This window comes from Pinus tabuliformis, chromosome 7 (genome assembly GCF_031772625.1).
Source record: "Pinus tabuliformis cultivar Carrire ecotype Pingquan chromosome 7, CPIR1, whole genome shotgun sequence".
Taxonomy (NCBI): Eukaryota; Viridiplantae; Streptophyta; class Pinopsida; order Pinales; family Pinaceae; genus Pinus; species Pinus tabuliformis.
The window spans coordinates 2,054,579,960-2,054,602,670 of NC_142293.1; the positions used below are offsets into that span (position 1 = coordinate 2,054,579,960).

The window sequence follows — 22,711 nt, forward strand, 5'->3', positions numbered from 1 at the left end:
ATCGATGAAAAATAGGGATCTCGAAAGCCAATCGAAGAAGATAGGAAAAGAGTTGTCCATCTATGCTGAGGACAGAGCAGCGTTACATCTCATTTTTCTCTGGTGACCAATTAAAAATAAAAAATGTAATGTGGATACCATGAAATCATGATTGAGGACAAAAATGGGCAAGCGTTCCTATCTCCCTGCCGTGATGGATGTTCTGCGTTCTAATTTTGGCTTTTGTTCCTTTCACCTTCCCACTACTGCTTGACTCGTTCAAAATGGAATAGATCTTCCGCAAGAGCTTCAACTTCTTTCCATTTTTTCTCCTCATTTATAAATTCCACCATTTCACGTCCATAATCAGCTTCTTTGTAAGGATCTCTACCGAAGGGAATCAGATCATTAAAGCTATTACCAGATATCGTACTTTTCTTTCTAAAGCATTTGAAATTTGGAGTAGCTTTCTTTGATGAGTAATTTGTATTTCTATAATCCTAGTCTTTCCTGACAATCAGATTTGAATTGAATAGTATGTCAAATTTATGAAATTTACCAGTCTCAGAACCAACATCTCCTTCTTTTTCCATAATGTAGTCCTTTGTGCCAGCTTCAACTTCTAATGTTGTTGCAGATTTTGAAGCCTCCTGCTTACTTCTTTCTTCCTTTTCTCTATCACTTGTTAAGTATTTCTCATCACCAGTAACTCTTCTAAATTGTTGATGAGTTCGATTTGCGAAGGACTCTTCTAAACCATTTTTTTCCAAAGACAACCCAGCAGAGCTTGCTTGTGATACATGCTTAAATCTTTTTATTTCAGTTGTATTTGAAACAATTTTTCTTTCCTTACAAATTGGCGACAACCGCACACAATTACCACTCAAGCTTGTCTTGCTGCTATCTATGACCTTAGAATGTTGATGTCTTGTGGTAACCTCCTCTTCATCTTCAGAATCAGCCACATTTACTGTTTCTTTAGTTGAAGATGATGAAGGGCAGAAGGTAGTTTTGAAGGTAAATGCACTACAGTCTCTAGCTACATTCGCTTCAACTACTTTATCTTCACTCAATCTAGCGATTTCCTTAATGTAACTGAATTCATTAGAGTCAAGTCGTAAGTTCTTTTTTTGTGCCCTCTGCTGGAATTATCAAAAATTCACATTCTCTTGATACACCTGCCTGTGTACTTGAAAACCTCTTAGAAAATTGAATAACAGTAGCCCCAACAACTTCCAGCAGACGCTGCAATTTCTCCTTGTAATGGTACAAATGTAATGGCCCAACAACAAATGTGGCTCCACATAAGCATGCTTCTCGATGTTTTGGATCTGCAATCTTGACTTGTACAGAAACTCTCCCACATTTTAGTGCCATGGAAGGAGGAAAGCTCAAGCAGTTCGGAATCTCTGAAGGTAAAGATGTTTGCCCCACCATGGCTTGAAGCCAGTCATACACAGCTATGGGTTTTTTTTTTTCGCCATAATAGCTTCCATCACTTCATTTGTTATAGGAGAAGAATCTTCAACAATAAGATGTGTACACTCTGACATCCATTTCTCTATTGCGTAGGCTCCCATTGATGAGACAATGTTACATAAACCATGTTTCCGGTTCAATTTTTCTAGAGCTGGTATACAGAATAAGAATGGAACGAAGTTCAACCTGAAAGTTGAATTATTTGTTCCAAACGTTATCAAGTCCCTGTTACTTAGAATTGTCTCCTTATTTGCTAAAGAAAACACGGGCTTTGAGCAAATTTCCTTGTTGACAAATGTGCCAAACTTTGAAAGATCCTTTAGGTGAATTTCTGGTGAAGGGACACTTGAAAAGCACTGCAAGGCATTCCAAGAAGAGGTTGCCTCAACTATGATCTCCGCATACACACGTGAGATAGTTTTATCAGTTTGAACTGCCACTGCACAATCTTTCCGACCAACGTTGTATGTTCCTTAAGATATCAAATAGTACTTTGAAGCACCTGAGGAATTCAAAGGTTCAAGCTCCCAAACCATTTTCGCATGAATCAACACACATTACATGCTCTCCTGCATGAAATCCAACAAAGGTGGTAGCGAGAGGCTCTTCGTCTATGTCATATCCAGGGGATACAACTTTCGAAATTTTGGACGTTTAAATTTATATAATCATGAGGGTGCTCTCCTCGAATCTATGACCAACACCTTGACATCTGGTAGAGAAATCAAGTGTTTCTCTAACTGTCATTTCTGCGACGCGTAAGTCACGCTGGCTTATGTAAACAGATGTTTTGAGAGGAACAAACGCGTCCAGTTTATGCCCGTTGTAAGTGCTCTCTCCAGTCACCTATTCTATGCACATCACAACAAATTTTTGAGCTTCACACACATCTTCCTGGAGAACATCACACCTAATAGTCTCAATTAACACCCATCTCAAGCGATTCAGACTCAATAAAGTGAATGATTTGCAAAAGGAAGTAATTTTTCTTCTAAGAGCCTGCACTGATTTTATGAAACCCAATCTAATATCATCTTGTTCCTGTGCATTATCAAGAGTGTTTCCTTTCATCGGCCTGGTCGATACTGTTTTCATCTGTGCTCTTCCTTTCATAATGTGTTGAACCAATGTCAATCCTATCAAAAGCTTCATCATCTATCTCCCATAGGTCCAATCAGCTACTACTTAGACCTGATTTATATGACATTCTAGTTTCCCAGTCAAGAAAAATGGGAGCCGCTAGAATATGTGGCACTATCTCAAAATTTTCATCTAAAACTTTAAGATAGAAAAAACTTCCATCGAGAACTTGTGCAGAAAAGTTGGCTATCTGCAATGTTTCTTCCAATGATGCTTTATTTGTTTGTAAACATTCTTCAATTCCATTAGGCAATATTAAGGAAGACGCATATTTTTTCCAAGCAATGCGAGATTCCATGAGTGCTGATGTAAGATGCTTCAACAGTTCCTCAATTACAAGTCTTGCAGCTTCTTTGGAAATAATTGGCACTGGATCCTCTTCTGCTCCTCCAAGGACACATCGTAAAAACTGAACACATGAAGGGTTCTTCAGAGTGTTACGACGAGCAATGGCAACAACTACCGCATCTAATCTCCTAGAATACCAGTTCTTAGCTTCAAAGCCTAACATTCCATATGATTTTTTCAACACTTTCTTGTCAATGAACTTGTCCAAATGGAAGCTACGGTGAAGGAGTTAAGCGATCCCCTGAAGTTGGTTGAGTTTTGACAGTACCCTGCTCCACCAACACATTGATGAAAGGAACGGTGCTATTTGGTTGAGTGCCACTGCCTGCTCCACCAGTTTGCTGCCTTTTGCGACCTTGACTAATCTATGGGATTTATTAAGTTAGTATCGATGCTCTGTGTATAGCAGTAGAAACGAAGATCGCCTCAGTCATTTACCATGCGACAAAACAATGGTAATTTCCCCTCACATTGTCTGTGAGAAACCGGTAGTGACCTGATTTCCCATAAAACCGGTTTGTAGCAGAAAATTTTGAGTTATTTCGGAAATTTGAGGAAGAACTGGTGAAAAAGTTCTTTGGAGGCTCTGTGTGCCGCGTTGTGCTAGTGCAAAAAGGGCACTGTGGAGGAGTGCCCAACGTGCCATGCGGCCTATGTGCACCGCGCTCTAAGCCAATGCGCTGCGCAGACTAAAAAAAAATCACTAGTTTTGCCCTCTCCATGAAACTTCGACTTTCCTTGATTTCTTAGATGTAAATGAGATTGATTCATGTGCTTTCTTGTTTTGTAGACTTGCAGATATGCTAACAGATTAAAAAATAATGTTCCTCTCAATTCATCCTACCCAGTTTTCCTCAAGAACGTATAGGAAAGGAGCCCAATACTCTGTGTTGACGAGCTGCCAGAAGAACTTCGGGTGAAAACAATAGCATCTGCTCCTAGCCTCATCGTGCTTGTTTTGAAACCATTACCATATTGTCCAATGGTAGTATTTGTGTTCTTCATGGAGTATCCCAAGCTCATGCACCGCCGGATGCATTCAGGATCCATACCCCCTCCATCATCCTGAAAAAGTAAAGCATGGCTGTAATCTCGTGGGTTAAAAATTTGGTCTGCTTTAACATAAGTTGCACCATTTTGGATCTCATCAACTGCATTATCAAGAAGCTCTGCAATCGCTCCAAATGCCCATTTGTGGGAGGTTGCATTAGAATGAAGAAATTTAGGGTGTACACGAACATGGTCCATTCCACCTGTTATAGTTCTTTTTTGTGTAGATTGAACATCATAATCGCCTGCTCTCCAAAACTGGTGATTTTCTCGGGCAAGAAATTCAGACTGATTTGGCATTGAAGAGATGACTGGACGTATGCCTGTGGTTTGATCATTTGCTATCAATGCCTGACTTGTTCGACTGACAAGACTGAGTCTAACATTGGCTCCAATTGGGATGGCAGCTGCCGCTCCGTGGAGGTGCCAAGAACTGCAGATCTTTGGGTGAGTAGATAGTGCCTTCGTCCATTGGGCTATGGAATCCATTATTCCGAAAAACCAACATGACACAATTTATTGACTGAAACTTGGCTGAAACTGACTCAATGCAAACTGAAATGACTAAAAAACTTGACTCTAACAAACTAACTCAAAATGGCAAAGACCTGGACTTAAAACTTAAAACTGGGTGGTAGTACATGGCCACTTGTGTTTCTTGCAAGACAATATATCCTCAAACTATATCAAAATTCCAATGCAACCAATCAAGAAGATGGCTTCTTGACTGATTCTTCCTATCAGATCTTCTGGTCAACAGTAGATGTTTATAACTGGGTCTCCAAAAAGCTAATTTAACATGATCTCCTTCATCACCGAATACTACAATAATCACCTTCACTGTTGGCTGCAACAAACTTGCCAGAGGATCTTAAAAAACATGAAGATTTGCCATTGCCACCTCCTGCTAAAAGAACAAGGTGTCCTTTTCACTTGCTTCTGATCTTGCTTCAAAATGTACTTCATTAAAAATCTGCTCCTGGTCCCCAAATTTTTTTGAACAAATAGATGATCAGATCTCTTCTTGGAAAAACATTTGAGCACATGAAACATATGAAGAAGAATCTGAATGGAAATCCTGAATGTTTTGATCTTCTACGGTGTAAATGTATTGTAGGTTATCTTCATATGATATGATGGCTAGTTTTTCATGTTCCTTATTGCATTCATTAATCATAAGAAAAGCAACTTCGGATGATTCTTGAAACCCAAGCATGACATTATATATCATAAATTCATCCAGAGAAACTTTTTCACCTACTTGAACAAAGATATCCTCTTGCTATTCATGAATTGGCTGGATTACCTTGGTAGGGAGGTTGTGTTCTGATGAGATGAGGGCAGTTAAGCCTGTAACTCTGCTTTCTTCATTTGAGGCAGCCTCAACAATGCAATTCTCTTCTATGAGATCCAGAACAACCTGTTTCTCCTCATCACAATCCGTCTCTCGATGTGGTTTATCATCATCACTTTCAGATATTGGAACATCATTTTCCTGCGTATCCCCATTTATTTCAACCAGATCTGAAATAGGGCTTCTTTTTTCCATCATTTTCAGTCATATGGAAATCTTTAACCTGCTGATTTTGATCCTGCTGCAAAGTTTCCTCTAAGAGTTCTGTAGACTGCTGAAACGGATTTTCATACAATGCTTCCATGATTTCTTCATCCATGAAATTATCATCTTCATAATATTTCTCAAGGCTTTCAATAAAACTATGAACATGGCTACAACAATTTTGAACTAAAGTCAAGGATGGATATGATTCTTTGTACCTTTCAAAGAATACTGCATGAAAATCCTTTAAACAATAAATAGAAGCAGGTGGCAAACTTTCATACCAAGATCGGGCTTCGTCTTCCAGGGTAGCCATAAACATTTTAATCAAACAGTCCTCAGGGAAATTGATCTTTAATCTATGCACATGAATGTGAAATTTCACCAGATGAAGAGCAGCGTCATTACCTTCCACATTTCTAAACACAGAAAAATTCTTTGACCAATCTACCTTGGGCATTTTATTTGGAAAACCTGGGATGTGATCTCGGCTCATGGCAGCATATCTTCTTTCAATCCAATCCATCTTAAGAAATATCAAAGCTACTGATCCCTCTGCAGTGGAGTCACGATGAAGGACTGATTGCATGGATTCTTCAGTGAATGGAGTCGCCAGGTGAATGATTTCAGCCGTCTTCTTAAGTCTGATTGTTGTTCACCATCAACAATCAACTCTTAACTTGAGATATGTACTAGGGAAAATCAATCTTCAAGCAAACTCGGTCCCCAGCGGAGTCACCACTATGTTAGCGCTCGAATCTGCCCTGGGCTGAAAGAAGGAAAAAATCGAGGCAACATCAAACCAAGCTCAGCCTCATAGCTAGCCCTATGAGGGCAAGAGAGGGCTCTCTCCAGTCAATCTCAATAAAATGAGCAATCGGGTGCGAGATGACTAAAAATGGGAACTGATTTAGGTTAGTAAAAAGATAAGAAAGGGTATTTTGATAAATGATTGGGTTTTCTGGGCAGCGTGGGGTCAAGGAACAACATGAACAGAGAAGTTAAATCAAAGACACAGATTATCTCCTAAGGCAAGATAGGCAAGAGATTTAACATCAAATTTGAAATACTGTGGAGTGGGTGAACTATTGAGAGGTTGACAAGGGCATAGAAGATGAATCCTTGTCAAACAAAAGAAAACATTAAATATGAACACTTTCCCAAAGCAGAGAAATAACTTGGATTCTGCCTTTCTCACTTTAAAAGCATTCAGTGGAAAATGATTATGAATGAACTATGAAACAGAAACAAGAGACATATGAAACAGGAGAAGAAACACATGCTAAATTCATACCACAAGGATCTCATGAAACAGAGCTGTACCATTCAATTATTTTCTCTGTCAAATCTGTACAATGAAGCGCTGGGTTTTTTCCTCCCACACTTTCCTCAGAACTCCAGAACCTCTCACAAATGATTTGTCATACAATAAATAAACTTCATCTGTGGGAAAACAAATCGATGAAAAATAGGGAGCTGGAAAGCCAATCGAAGAAGATAGGAAAAGAGTTGTCCGTCTGTGCTAAGGACAGAGTAGCGTTACATCTCATTTTTCTTTGGTGACCAATTAAAAATCAAAAAATGTAATGTGGATCCCATGAAATCATGATTGAAGACAAAAATTGGTGAGATTTCCTATCTCCCTGCCGCGGTGGATGTTCTACATTCTAATTTTGGCTTTTGGTCCTTTCACCTTCCCACTACTGCTTGACTCATTTATAATTGAATAGATCTTCCGCAAGAGCTTCAATGTCTTTCCGTTTTTTCTCCTCTTTTATAAATTCCACCATTTCACGTCCATAATCAGCTTCTTTGTAAGGATCTCTACCGAAGGGAATCAGATCATTAAAGCTGTTACCAGATATCGTACTTTTCTTTCTAAAGCATTTGAAATTTGGAGTAGCTTCCTTTGATGAGTAATTTGTATTTCTATAATCCCAGTCTTTCCTGACAATTAGATTTGAATTGAATAGTATGTCGAATTTCTGAAATTCACTAGTCTCAGAACCAACATCTCCTTCTTTTGCCATAATGTAGTCCTTTGTGCCAGCTTTAACTTCTAATGTTGTTGCAGATTCTAAAGCCTCCCGCTTACTTATTTCTTCCTTTTGTCTATCACTTGTTAAGTATTTCTCATCACGAGTAACACATCTAAACTGTTGATGAGTTCAAGTTGCCAAGGACTCCTCTAAACCATTTTTTGCCAAAGACAACCCAGCAGAGCTTGCTTGTGATACATGCTTAAATCTTTTTATTTCAGTTGTATATGAAACAATTTGTCTTTCCTTACAAATTGACGACAACCGCACACAATTACCACTCAAGCTTGTCTTGCTGCTATCTATGACCTCAGAATGTTGATGTCTTGTCGTAACCTCCTCTTCATCTTCAGAATCAGCCAAATTTATTGTTTCTTTAGTTGAAGATGATGAAGGGCACAAGGTCATTTCGAAGGTAAATGCACTACAGTCTCCAGCTACAATCGCTTCAACTACTTTATCTTCACTCAATCTAGCAATTTCCTTAATGTAACTGAATTCATTAGAGTCAAGTCCTAATTTCTTTTTTTGTGCCCTCTGCTGGAATTATCAAAACTTCACATTCTCTTGATACACCTGCCTGTGTTCTTGAAAACCTTTTAGAAAATTGAATAACAGTAGCCCCAGAAACTTCCAGCAGAAGCTGCAATTTCTCCTTGTAATGGTACAAATGTAATGGCCCAACAACAAATGTGGTTCCACATAAGCATGCTTCTCGACGTTTTGGATCTGCAATCTTGACTTGTACAGAAACTCACCCACATTTTAGTGCCATGGAAGGAGGAAAGCTCAAGCAGTTTGGAATCTCTGAAGGTAAAGATGTTTGCCCCACCATGGCTTGAAGCCAGTCATACACAGCTATGGGCTTTTTTTTTTTTTTTTTTTTTGCCATAATAGCTTTCATCACATCATTTGTTATAGGGGAAAAATATTCAACAATAAGATGTGTACACTCTGACATCCATTTCTCTGTTGCGTAGGCTCCCATTGATGACACAATGGTACATAAACCATGTTTCCGGTTCAATTTTTCTTGAGCTGGTATACATAATAAGAATGGAACGAAGTTCAACCCGAAAGTTGAATTATTTGTTCCAAACGTTATCAAGTCCCCATTACTTAAAATTGTCTCCTTATTTGCTAAAGAAAACACGGGCTTTGAGCAAGTTTTGTTGTTGACAAATGTGCCAAACTTTGAAAGATCCTTCAGGTGAATTTCTGGTGAAGGGACACTTGAAAAGCACTACAAGGCATTCCAAGAAGAGGCTGCCTCAACTATGATCTCCGCATGCACATGTGAGATAGTTTTATCAGTTTGAATTGCCACTGCACAATCTTTCCGACCAACTTTGTATGTTCCTTGAGATATCAAATAGTACTTTGAAGCACCTGAGGAATTCAAAGGTTCAAGCTCCCAAACCATTGTCGCATGAATCAACACACATTACATGCTCTCCTGCACGAAATATAGCAAAGGCGGTAGCAAGAGGCTCTTCGTCTATGTCATATCCAGGGGATACAGCTTTCAAAATTTTGAATGTTTAAATTTATATAATCATGAGGGTGCTCTCCTCGAATCTATGACCAACACCTTGACATCTGGTAGATAAATCAAGTGTTTCTCTAACTGTCATTTCTGCGACGCATAAGTCACGCTGGCTTATGTAAACGGATGTTTTGAGAGGAACAAACGCGTCCAGTTTATGCCCATTGTAAGTGCTCTCTCCAGTCACCTATTCTATGCACATCACAACAATTTTTTGAGCTTCACACACATGTTCCTGGAGAACAGCACACCTAATAGTCTCAATTAACACCCATCTCAAGCGATTCAGACTAAATAAAGTGAATGATTTGCAAAAGGAAGTAATTTTGCTTCTAAGAGCCTGCACTGATTTTATGAAACCCAATCTAATATCATCTTGTTCCTGTGCATTATCAAGAGTGTTTCCTTTCATCGGCCTGGTCGATACTGTTTTCATCTGTGCTCTTCCCTTCATAATGTGCTGAACCAATGTCAATCCTATCAAAAGCTTCATCATCTATCTCCCATAGGTCCAATGAGCTACTGCTTAGACCTGATTTATATGACATTCTAGTTTCCCAGTCAAGAAAAATGGGAGCCGCTAGAATATGTGGCACTATCTCAAAATTGTCATCTAAAACTTTCAGACAGAAAAAACTTCCATCGAGAACTTGTGCAGAAAAGTTGGCTATCTGCAATGTTTCTTCCAATGATGCTTTATTTTTTTGTAAACGTTCTTCAATTCCATTAGGCAATATTAAGGAAGACGCATATTTTGTCCAAGCAATGCGAGATTCCATGAGTGTTGGTGTAAGATGCTTCAACAGTTCCTCAATTACAGGTCTTGCAGCTTCTTTGGAAATAATTGGCACTGGATCCTCTTCTACTCCTCCAAGGACACATCATAAAAACTGAACACATGAAGGGTTCTTCAGAGTGTTATGACAAGCAATGGCAACAGCTACTGCATCTAATCTCCTAGAATACCAGTTCTTAGCTTCAAAGCCTAACATTCCATATGATTTTTTCAACACTTTCTTGTCAATGAACTTGTCCAAATGGAAGCTGCGGTGAAGGAATAAAGCGATCCCCTGAAGTTGGTTGAGTTTTGACAGTACCCTGCTCCGCTGACATATTGATGAAAGGAACAGTGCTATTTGGTTGAGTGCCACTGCCTGCTCCACCAGTTTTCTGCCTTTTGCGACCTTGACTAATCTATGGGATTCATTAAGTTAGTATCGATGCTCTGTGTATAGCAGTAGAAACGAATATCGCTTCAGTCATTTACCATGCAACGAAACAATGTTAATTTACCCTCACATTGTCCGTGAGACACCGGTAGCGACCTGATTTCCCATAAAACTGGCTTGTAGCAGAAAATTTTGAGTTATTTCAGAAATTTGAGGAAGAACTGGTGAAAAAGTTCTTTGGAGGCTCTGTGCGCCGCACTTGGTGAGTGCGCTACGCCAGTGCAAAAAATGCACTGTGGAGGAGTGCCCAACACGCCGTGCAGCCTTTGTTTGCTGCACTCTAAGCCAATGCGCCGCGCAGACTAAAACAAAATCACCAGTTTTTCCCTGTCCATGAAACTTCGACTTTCCTTGATTTCTTAGATGTAAATGAGATTGATTCATGTGCTTTCTTGTTTTGTAGACTTGCAGATATGCTAACAGATTAAAAAACAATGTTCCTCTAAATTCATCCTGCCCAGTTTTCCTCAAGAATGTATAGGAAAGGAGCCCAATACTTTGTGTTGACGAGCTGCCAGAAGAACTTCGGGTGAAAATAATAGCATCTTCTCCTAGCCTCATCGTGCTTGTTTTGAAACCATTACCATATTGTCCAATGGTAGTATTTGTGTTCTTCATGGAGTATCCCAAGCTCATGCACCGTTGGATGCATTCATGATCCATACCCCCTCCATCACCCTGAAAAAGTAAAGCAAGGTTGTAATCTCGTGGGTTAAAAATTTGGTCTGCTTTAACATAAGTTGCACCATTTTGGATCTCATCAACTGCATTATCAAGAAGCTCTGCAATTGCTCCAAATGCCCATTTTTGGGAGGTTTCATTAGAATGAGGAAATTTAGGGTGTACACGAACACGGTCCATTCCACTTGTTATAGTTCTTTTTTGTGTAGATTGAACATCATAATCACCTGCTCTCCAAAATTGGTGATTTTCTCAGGCAAGAAATTCAGACTGATTTGGCATTGAAGAGATGACTGGATGTATGCCTGTGGTTTGATCATTTGCTATCAATGTCTGACTTGTTCGACTTACAAGACTGAGTCTAACAGGCACTATATTACTAGGTACCCCACCTTTGTACCTACTGATCACGCAACCATTAAGTATCTGATGAATAAACCCGTTACTCCTGGTCATATTACAAGATGGCTTTTGCTACTTCAAGAATTTGACATTACTATAGTAGATAAACCAGGGAAGGACAACGTGGTTCTTGATTTTCTGTCTAGGTTAGAAAATAATGTTGAAGGTACACCTATCGAAGATAGCATTCCAGATGAATATCTCTTTGCAATTTCCGCTGACGCTCCGTGTTATGCAGATATTGCTTACTATCTTGCTACAGGTAAGGTACCTCGTCATTTGTCATATAGGGATCAATGGAAAATTATTCATCATAGTACCCGATATTCATGGATGGCAGGGTACCTCTTTCGTACAGGGGTTGATCAACATATTCGGCGTTGTGTATCAGAGGATGATATCTATGAGATATTGAAGGCCGCCCATAATGGACCTTATGGAGGACATTTTGCAAATAAAAGAACATGCCACAAGGTGCTTCAAATGGGATACTACTGGCCTTCTATCTTTCGTGATGCTCGAGAGTATGTCCGAAGATGTGACAGCTGTCAACGAATGGGACAACCTTGGAAATCAGATGAAATTCCATTACAACCCCAGATAGTCCTTGAACCTTTTGAGAAGTGGGCCATCGATTTCGTTCGACCCTTCAACCCACCTTTGCACCAAAAGGTTCACATACTGGTCTACACTGATTATGTGACTAAATGAGTGGAAGCCAGAGCTGTTGCGAAAGCAACAGAACAGGTGGTTGCAGATTTCCTTTTTGAAGAGATTTTTGCCCGATATGGTACCCCAAGAGAAATTGTTTCAGATGGGGGAGCACAATTCACATCCCACATGATAGGAAGGCTTATGCAGAAATACGGGGTTAAACATAGAGTGACAACTCCTTACCATCCCCAAGCGAATGGACAGGTAGAAAGTACAAACAAGGTATTGGAGAATATCTTGACAAAAGCTGTAGCAAGTCATCACCGGGATTGGTCACAGAAACTTCCAGAAGCTCTTTGGGCATATAGGACAACATGGCGGAATACAATCGGTTTTCACCATTTGAGCTAGTCTATGGGAAATCCCCCTTGTTTCCAGTATAGTTCGAGATTAGTACACTCAGAATGGCTTTGGAAGTGGGGTTAGACTTATCAGAGGCCCAGAAACACCGACTGGAATATCTCAATGAGTTAGACAAGATTTGTTCAGTAGCTTTCCAGAAAACTACTGCTATCCAACAGTAGAGAATGAAATGGCATGATAAATTTATCAAGAGCAAGGTGTTTCATACAGGAGACTAGGCATTGCTCTATGACTCCCGGTTCAAAGATTTTAAAGGAAATCTTAACACTTGTTGGATGGGACCCTATGAAGTGGATGTTGTATTCAACAATGGAACAGTCAAATTGGTTACAATAGATGAAAACCATACTTCCTTCCCAGTGAATGGACACCATATGAAGTTATACCACGTCCAAATTATAAGGATGCCTTCATCAAACATCTTTCTGATACATTTGGTTTGATGGTTGTTGGTGTAGAGAATACTCTCTCTTCCTTCTAAAAAATAAAAAATTAATAATAATAATAATAATATAATAATATGTTGTTACTACTTACTTGTTTGTCTTTTGCAAGTATAAGAATCGAATTATGACAAGGAGAAACTGAGAAATCTTCCAAGTAACACTCAGTGTTGTTACTCCACTGTTGTTGTTACTCCGTCGGTGTTGTTACTTCGTCGTTGTTGTTACTCCGTCAGTGCTGTTACTTAGCCGTTGTTGTTACTCCGCCGGTGTTGTTACTCCACCGGTGTTGTTACTCTGCCGGTGTTATTACTCCGTCGTTGTAGTTACTCCATCGGTGTTGTTACTATGTCGTTGTTGTTACTCCACCAGTGCTATTACTCCACCGTTGCTGTTACTCCTTTGGTGTTGTTACTCCGTCGTTGCTATTACTCCGTCAGTGTTGTTACTCTGCCATTGTTGTTACTCCGTGGGTGTTGTTACTCCATCGTTGTTGTTACTCCGTCGGTGCTATTACTCTGTCATTGATGTTACTCCACTGGTGTTGTTACTCCGTCGTTGTTGTTACTCTGCCATTGTTGTTACTCCGCCATTATTGTTACTCCACCATTTATTTTTGTTGTTACTCCACTGCCAGGTAGGTCATCAGGTATGCCTCCATTGACTCTTACAGATTTAATTAAAATATTCCAAAAGAAAAAGATACTGGTACGTGCCGCAGATGGTTGCATTTAAGTTGGGGGGGTCCCATCACAAATAAATAACAGCGTACCTAAAATTGTATTTATATCACATCATTACCAAATCTAATGCGAACGAAAACCAAAAATATTGTGATTTTGTAAGCATGATTCTGACGCATTGGAATTTGAAATCGTACGCCAAAAACCTTATCGGTCATTTCCCCAGTACACCGCATTCAATCATTGTAATCATTCAGCTGTACTGCCATAACCCACCATTATTCGTTGTGTTTTTCGAGATGTACCAATCATTTTTATCATTCTTTTACCCTACAGCCACCATGTTGCTATTATTGCCATCGTCAGTTTGGAATGCTATTAGTATCCCCCTACCAGCTGACTATATCCATCATGCTGATCCCATTTCTGCAGCAATGGGTGGGTTGGTTGTGCACCATGAGCCGGAGGATACAACAATGGTCCAAAATAATTGAGAAGTATGGCAGGTTTTTGAAAATGCAGGTTGGAATTTCTATCTTGACAGGTTTCAGGGGTTTAACGAAGCAATTGCAATGAATTTGCACTCAATCTAGAGGAAGGGAGCTCTCAGGTCTGAGGTATAGAAATCCTTGTTATAGAAGAAGCCATTGCGGAGGTCAGCGGGCTACCCTGGCAAGGGAAAAGATGGTTTTCATGAAGAACCTCCCTCCCGAAGTTCCCCGAAGCATTTTTGCAAGCCAGAGAGAATGTTGTTCAGAAAGGCCAGGGGTATGACTAGAATTCATTACCACACCCATGGGGTGAGGTAGCAGGTTTGGTAGTGAGATACATAACCTGCGAGGGGAGGTATACCATTGTGTTTAAATATCATTTCAGAGTATTGGATCACCTCTGGTTTCCACAGTCAGAAGCTTTCTCATTGAATATGCCTTTCTTCCCGTTAAAAAGTCTCCAGCTAATGGCACAATCTGCTCGGTGTTCACGACAAGTTGCGGCAGTCAACCAACCATGGGCTGGTTCAGATGTTAGTCATGCATGCAATTGATCAGTTTCAAATCCCGTGGGAAACATTCTGGGATTATATAGAGGAAGAGATAGCAGCTACTATGGCTGCTAGAGAAGAAGAGCCGGAAGCAATGGAGGAAGAGCCCGGGGCAGAGGACGAATACGTAGACCAAGAAGAACTAGAAGAAATGGATATGGAACTCGAGGTGCCGGAACAAAATAGGGAACTTGAACCAGAGAGGATAGTCGAGGTTGCTCCACAAGAACTAGCCTCGACTGCAGAACTGATGGGAGAAGAAGTACTGCAGCAAGGAGCCGATATAGAAAGGGTCACTAGCACCACGGCCGAGGCTGTCCCACAAGAACCAACCTCGATTGCGGAGCTAGTGGAACAAATCGGCAGCACTGTAACAAGACAAGAGGTACCATAGCAGGCTAAGGTGGAAGAATTTGTTAACATTGCGCCCGGGGGTGTCCCACAAGAACCACCCTCGACCGTGGAACCAATGGAGGAAGATGAACCAGGACGATAAGTGCCTGAAGCTGAAAGAACCGTGGGGCCAACAGAAGGAGAGGCTATAGGTATAATGGATGGAGTTGAAATAATGATACAAGAGTGCATTTTTATCAATGTCGTGCTGGAAGAAATAGTGCCAGCATCATCTGCTCAAGAGTTTCTGGATACGGAGGGTGGTGTTACACAATAACCACCATCAAACCGCCCAGCTCTGGAAATTGCAGAGGAATTAGATCCTGAGGCTGACGCTACTCCACAAGAACCAACATCAACCTCAGAATGGGGGGATACATAGACAAGGGTCTCAACCCAGATCAAAGATGTTGCAGACAGAGGGAAAGAGCTCGAGGTCATAGCCACGGTCGGGATAGACCAGGTAGAAAAATTCTTTCAATTCCCCTCTTATTTCTCCATTCCGAGAGGGGCGAGGGTGTCTCGCTCTCCCTGATGGGCAGAGGAGGATGTTTCCATTCCACCTATTTTGAAGTTTGATGGGTGGACCAAAGGACTAGCTGCCATAGGTCTGTTGGATGCAAACTTCCAGAGAGACCTTTCCCAGGAACCAAGAAGAGAGGAAGAGACAGGTGTTTCTGAAACAAGGGAACTTGGAGGGGAAATGTTGGCTGAAACATCGATGGATACCCATCCAGTGAGTCCACCACCTACCAAGACAACTTCAAAGTGGGTCGAGGTAGGGGAAATAAGGAAGTAGTTGCCCCCGAGGAAGAGGAACCAAGCAGAGCAGCCCCGTCAATTAAACCTGTGGATACTCCCTCGAGTAATCCACCACCTGTCGAACCAGCTACAGTACCAGATGAGGTGGTGGTCAAACAGGAATGGATAGAGTTGTGTGAGCAATGGAGGTTTCCTGTTAAGCAAAAATATCAACTGCAATTCAGGGAAGCAATGCGGCTCAAAAAAGAGGTCAAAAGGCTGAGAAGGTAGGTACACCAATTGAAGAAACAGGTGAAGAAATATAAGCGGCGGGCTAAGAAGCTCAAAGCCATGATGGCTGAAGCAGAGACACAGGTAGACGAAGTGGCAACAACTTCTGTTGCCACTCAAACATACTCTATTAAGCATTTATTTGAAGACCACGAGTATTCCTTGACAGGTGAAGTACAAACCTAGAAATCCACCGCGGCGCAATATCAGAACGAAGTGAAGAGAGCCCAGGAACGAGAATCCACGGCTATCTTCGAATATGTGGAGCATATAGATATAATGTGATTGAGGAATGAAAAGAAGCAACTCAAGGTGGAGCAACTAGAATGACAAGTGACAGAACTGAAAGCCGATAAAGAATAGATGTTCAGTTTAGCACAAGAGGTGATGGCATGTCACCCTCCTGCCTCCAGTTATTCTTTATTTTTGCATGAAAATTTTATTTTCTTCTGTTTGGAAAGCATCAAGAAAGAAATTAGTCACGAGATCAAGGATGGTGTACAGTTCCTCCGGATATTGAGGGGCCATGATTTTCCAACTCAACATTTGATGTGTGAGATTTACATGCATGGGTATCTCCTTCTTTTTGATAGAAAATTTAATCTGGTCCCAGTTGTGGGGGACATTCATTTAAGGGCCCTCACCTCTTACATTCTCAATCAGATAAGTTGGCAGAAGGCTTCTAATATGTTTGAGTCAAATCAGGTCATGAAGCCTTTTATGGTAAGAGGAGAGCACGAGCGGTCAGTGGCTATGTACAATAAGCACAACACATTTTTAGAAATTGTGGGAAACAGGGAACAAATGTTGAAGACACAAAAGTGGTGCATTGATCTCTGTGTCAAGCAATTAGTCATGTTTCAAGATGAGGCCCTTGATAGTTGCCAGAAAAGGTGGATGATGTCACCCACGTCTGTCCGAAACAGAGAACCATTTGGAGCACCAAATTTTGCACGAGCACTCAGTAGGGTGCCAAGGTATGTGGCATGCATCCAAACATGTGGGGTCTTGTGGATGGGAATTCGGTTTCAGTACCCTGTCATTTGGTTGCCAGCAGAGCACTACACCCCAACATATAATGTACAAAATGACTGATGGAAGGAAGTTCTTCTCTCAAAGGGGTTTAAGGTTCCAGGAACAGAAATGGTCGGGGAATATGATCTCGCCTGGCTCCATGAAGCCCACAGCTTATCCAATCCAGACCGGCGGAGGCGGCGAGCTGCACGAGGGCATGTAGAAGGCTAGTTGGGGGGAGATGTTGGGTACCAAATCATCCTATCTTTTTCCTGCATTTCCACTCCTCTTTTCATCCTTTTTGTATTCATTCACATGTATTTACTATGTTAAAACTATGAGGTAATTCCCCTTTCTTCGTCTCTTGGAGTATTTAATTAATGAAGTAGAGTCATGAGGGTTTTGCCTATGTGAACCATTAAAACATGTTATGACCGCAGACTTTGGAGCATAGTGTTGGGCACCAAATTGGCCTATCTTTTCCTTGCATTTCCACTCCTCTTTTCATCCCTTTTTCATTCATTCGCATATATTTACTGTGTAAAACTATGAGGTAATTTCCCTTTATCGTCTCTTGGGATATTTAATTAATGAAGTAGAGTCATGAAGGTTTTCTACCTATGTGAACCACTAAAACATGTGATGACTGCATATTATGGAGCGCAGGTGTTGACCGCACAACATATTGTAGTAGTTCCGCGATTCACAGCAGCTGATCGGCCACGACGAAACAACATAATTGATTGCAGTTGTTCTCAACCCGTTTTGGAGCATTCCTGTTCTTGCTCTCTCGGTGCTAGTGCTGCAATAGAACTGATGTGTATCTTTGGGCATATAGTTGCCAGGTTTTAGGGAGAGATGTTATTCTCCTTTGTACTGTATAAAATACGGGTCACTCTTGTATCAAGGGTAGTCAGACCCTATATTGTATTGTAACAACATTATTCAGATTAATAAGATACAAACCTTTTTGCTGATCTATCGTTCGTTGTGAGTAACGCAGCCTTGATCAGATAGTTGGGCCCGCTCTTCTGATTAGGTGCTGTGTGTTTCCTTGTTTTGTGTGTATTGTCTATCGTTGTGTTATTTCTTGTTGCTATTGTAGATTTCTTAAATAATTGTGAATACCTTTTTTTTAAAGTTCTGCAGTTGAGTTTTTATTTCTATTTCAGCAATGTTTTGATTGGTAGTCACGAACCCTTGGTTGAGGACAGACTGTAACCTTGCACCTGCATATACCTTGCATGTTTCCTTGAAATAATACTCACCCGGATTGATACATTAATGTAGGAAAAGGGGTGGATAAATTGTTCATACCTGGACACCAACATTTTGGCGCCGTTGCTGGGGAGGCTAACGAGGTGCAGGACACGATCTGTGTTAACCAGAGGGTCAATCTCTTGTCTTGGGGAGAGAATGAGCTTTCTCACTCTGCTCCAGGTCCTGAGCGTAGGTATTTCATTTGTTTTGAAGCTTTTACTATTTTCCTATTTTATTAGGGCCGATCTCTTGTCCTGGGGAGGGAGGAGTCCTTTGACACCCTGCTCTAGGCCCTGAAACTTAGATTTTCCCTAGCATTTTTTGTCATTTCGATTTCGAGAAACCCAATCTCTCGCCCTAGGGAGGGAGGGGTCCTTTGACGCCCTACTTTAGGTCTTGAAGTGTTAAGGTTTTCTCGTGTGTGTGATATTTTCTTGATTGGGTTCTTGTCCCGGGGAGGGAAGAGTCTTTTGACGCCTTGCTCCAGACCTGAACCCTAGGTTCCTGTTTTCTTTTCTTTCTTTTCATTCGTTAACTACCCTCCTTTTAACGTGATCTCTTGTCCTGGGGAGGGAATGGTCTTTTAACGCCCTACTCTAGGCCTTGAGCAGTGTGGTTTGATCTCTGTCATCACACCAATTTGTATGAACAAAGATCCAAATAAAAGGGGCAGAGGGAGAGCCCCAAAGAAGGGAGGATAGTATTTGGGAAGGAACACTTACATCCAACAAATCATTGCAAAAGTTGAGTCAGAGGCATCTTCCCATGCAGCCGTGAGGCCATATGCGTAGACAAAATCTGAGGGATAATCTGTAGATCAACCAGTGTTGTTCATAGCACCCCCTGCCGATTCAATTCAAGAGACCCTTCCAGTAGCCGGAGAGACAAGCAACATTACGCCTGTTAAATAGATCCTACTGCTTGTAACAGAAGAAGAAGAAGTTGCAAGTAAAGCATCCAAAGGAACGGTCCATCCCAATAGGGAAGAAGGAACTGCAGAAAGGAGATTTGAAGGGTCTAGCTACTGTGACAGGGAGGAAGATGTTGTAGAGACATTTCTATCACCAAAGGATAGAGGAAGCGCAGTTAAGGCAACTTGAACCCCTATGATAAAATCCCTTCCTGCGGAGCCTGCTGAAATCCCTAGTGAGTATTGGAGGATATTCATGGCACCTACAACCTCTACTATTGACTTTCCAATTGAGGATTTAGGGACTGGGGCACCAACAAAGCCCATTCCTTTAACCGCTTTACCCAGTTTTCATGGGCTTACTTCAGAAGACCCTGACACGTTTTTGTTTGATTTCGACATTGTGTGTTGAGGGTATGATTACATAACAGATGCTCAGAAATTGAAAATCTTCCCTGCTACGCTAAAAGAGACAACCCTGTGGTGGTTTATGGGTCTTGGGGGAAGGTCTATCACCACATGGGAGGCGATGAGAACCGCTTTCTTGGAGAAATACCAGGACTACTATAAATCACAGGATATTAAAGAAGAGATTTTTAAATTTACACAGAAAGAGGATGAAAATATGGAAGACTGTGTGGAACATTTTAAATACACATTGCAGAGATTAGGTCACTCTGACCTGGATAAAGACATTTTGAAAATTATCCTTCTCTGGGCCTTCCAAGAAGACTCTTTGGAATTATTGAATATAGTTGGAAAGGGAGATATATCAAAGGAGGACTTTGATACCATCTGTGAGTTGTGTATTCAGTGCTCAAGAGGAGTTGCAAGAAATAAACAAGGGATTCGATCAATGAAGGTATCTGGCGGAGGTGTTACAAAAGAAGAAATCAAGAATTTGTTGGACAACCTGAGGACTGATATCCTGAGTACCTTGTCTGAACATATAGACAAACTGCAGGTAAAACAAAAACAACTAGAATTGGAAAGAACCATGGCTGTATTTTCCCCCATAGAGGGAATGTCCATTAAACTCTGTAGAGGAATGTGCAATCTGTGAATTGAAGCATGTGACAAGTTCATGCCCATCCTTGCTAGGACTAAAAGCGGTTTTTCAAGGGACAAGCGAAGATATGGAGTAGCTATACTTTATGGGACCTGAAAAGCCATGGAAACCTCAGCCATCAATGGGAAACCAAGGTATGTTTTTGGATCCATCTCAATATTTTAGCAATTTTAATATGGGTCCCCAGACTATGCCTTATCCGCCCATGTGGCCCCAATACCAGTTTCCACCTTGGTAGTAGTGGGCTCCTCAAGCCAGTTTAGGTTCCTCATGGGCTCTGAACTGGCGGGGACCTTCCCCTCCTGGTCAGTTTAAATTCCTTGTCAATGCCACAACAACAACTTCAGTTTCCCTCTAATGTGCCTCCTAGTAATCAGCCTGTTCGTCCCCAACTCCCTATCCAACCCAATCCGAATCCCAACAATAAAGGGGCTCAACAAGCTAACACCCTCAACCTGCCTTCATACAACATCTCCACCGCAAAATTCTATGAGATGCATTTACGATTTGGGTGGCCAGTAGGCGCTCAGCCCTCACCGGTTATCATTGAACAGATTGACAGTGAGGAGAAGGAACCATAAATGGTTGGGGAGAAACCAAACCGAGTTGACAAAAATCATACACCTCCTCAACCGCCAGTTACTCAAAAACACTAAGTTGAACCACCCTATCCAGAAAGGTTGGCTGCGAGCAAACCAACCCCTCAAGCTGAGTTTGACCTATTAGGGGAGTTACATAATTTATTTGTCAAGATTCCCCTGTTGTAAGCTATGAGGGATGTACCTATATATGCGAAAACTCTTAGGGAATATTGTGCTAAGAATCCTAAAAAGAAATCAAGAGACCTACTCACCATTCACGTAATGGGGAAGCTATCAAATTTCATGATGGGGAGGTCCATGCCTATAAAGTATGGGGATCCCGGGAACCCAATTTTGACTGTGCACATTAATGGGCTAGAAATTCCAAATGTATTAGTAGACTTGGGTGCTGCCATAAATGTCATCACTGCTGAAACCATGCATGCATTAGGACTTTGTAACTTGAAACACACACCTACGGTGTTAGAACTGGCAAATCGATCTACAGTGAAACCAGTAGGGAAATTAGAAGATATCACGATTTCAGTTGATTCATGGCACTACCCTGTGGATTTCCTAGTACTCCAAATGCAATCTCCATCTGGAGGCCATCCCCTGATTCTGGGAAGACCATGGCTAGCAACCGCGGATGCTTATATTAGGTGTCAGTCTGGAAATATGATCATTTAAAATGGGAAAAACACTAAGAATCTAGTGTTATATCCTCCCGCAGAACCTATCCCATCAGCAAAATCAATAGGCCACAAGAAATCGTTATATAAGAAAGAGTCTGAATCATAAAATGAGGAGTTAAGACCAGTTCTCACTATTGGGCAGGCCCTCCAGTCGAAAGCCAAAACAAAAGATGACACGATTACTACCTTTATCAATGATCCTGGTTTTGTTTCAGATTTGAATCAGCAAATCTTGGAGTCCATCTTGAGCTGTGAGACTCAGGAAAGTATTGGAACAGTGGATGGATTCGGTGAGCTACGTATAGTTGCACCCCATGACAGTGTTTTTTTGGAAATAGAACCAAGAAAAGCCCTAAATATTAATCCAGAGCTGTCGGATTCCCAGAAAAAACAACTCTTGGATGTTCTTCGGAAACACAAAGAAGCCTTCGCCTGGGACTACTTAGATATGAAGGGAATTCCTGCTAATCTGTGCACCCATCACATATACATTAAGGAGGACTGGTGTCCTGTGGGGCAAACCCAGAGAAGAATGAACCCTGCTCTAAAGAACATCGTTAAGGAAGAGCTCCAAAAGCTGCTGGACATGGGATTTATCTACCCCATTTCAGACAGCCAATGGGTTTTTCCATTGGTAATGGTCCCTAAGAAAAATGACAAATGGAGAATATGTGTGGATTACAAAGAATTAAACAAGGCAACACAGAAAGACCATTTTCTGTTAACATTCATTGAACAAGTCTTGGATACACTAGTGGGGAAGAAATTATTCTCCTTCCTGGATGGATTTAGTGGGTACAACCAGATCCAGATAGCTCCTGAAGATCAGGATAAGACCACATTTACATGCCTTGGGGAACGTTCACATACAGAGTCCTCCCATTTGGTCTCTGTAATGCACCTGCAACATTCCAGAGGGAAATTTTAGGTATTTTCTCTGATTTGATGGATGATAGTGTTGAAATTTATATGGACGATTTCATGGCATATGGATATTCATTCGAAGAAGCATTGGGGAAGCTAGAAAAAGTTCTTGAAAGATGCAAGCAGGCACATGTCTC

General features: G+C 41.1%; 1 protein-coding gene and 1 pseudogene across 1 annotated transcript; one reads left to right on the forward strand and one right to left on the reverse strand.

The window, feature by feature from the left end:
* Positions 1-242: 242 nt before the first annotated feature.
* Positions 243-9,160, reverse strand: LOC149256758 (uncharacterized; annotated as a pseudogene).
* A 12,077-nt stretch (positions 9,161-21,237) lies between these two features.
* LOC149256759 (uncharacterized) lies at positions 21,238-21,645 on the forward strand. Its single transcript, XM_089455449.1, has one exon. It carries the CDS (start codon positions 21,238-21,240, stop codon positions 21,643-21,645), a length of 408 nt encoding a protein of 135 aa, XP_089311575.1.
* Positions 21,646-22,711: the final 1,066 nt, after the last annotated feature.

Excerpts from the sequence above, each read along its gene's own strand:
- LOC149256759 (XM_089455449.1), top strand. The coding sequence starts at position 21,238 with ATGGGGAAGCTATCAAATTTCATGATGGGGAGGTCCATGCCTATAAAG.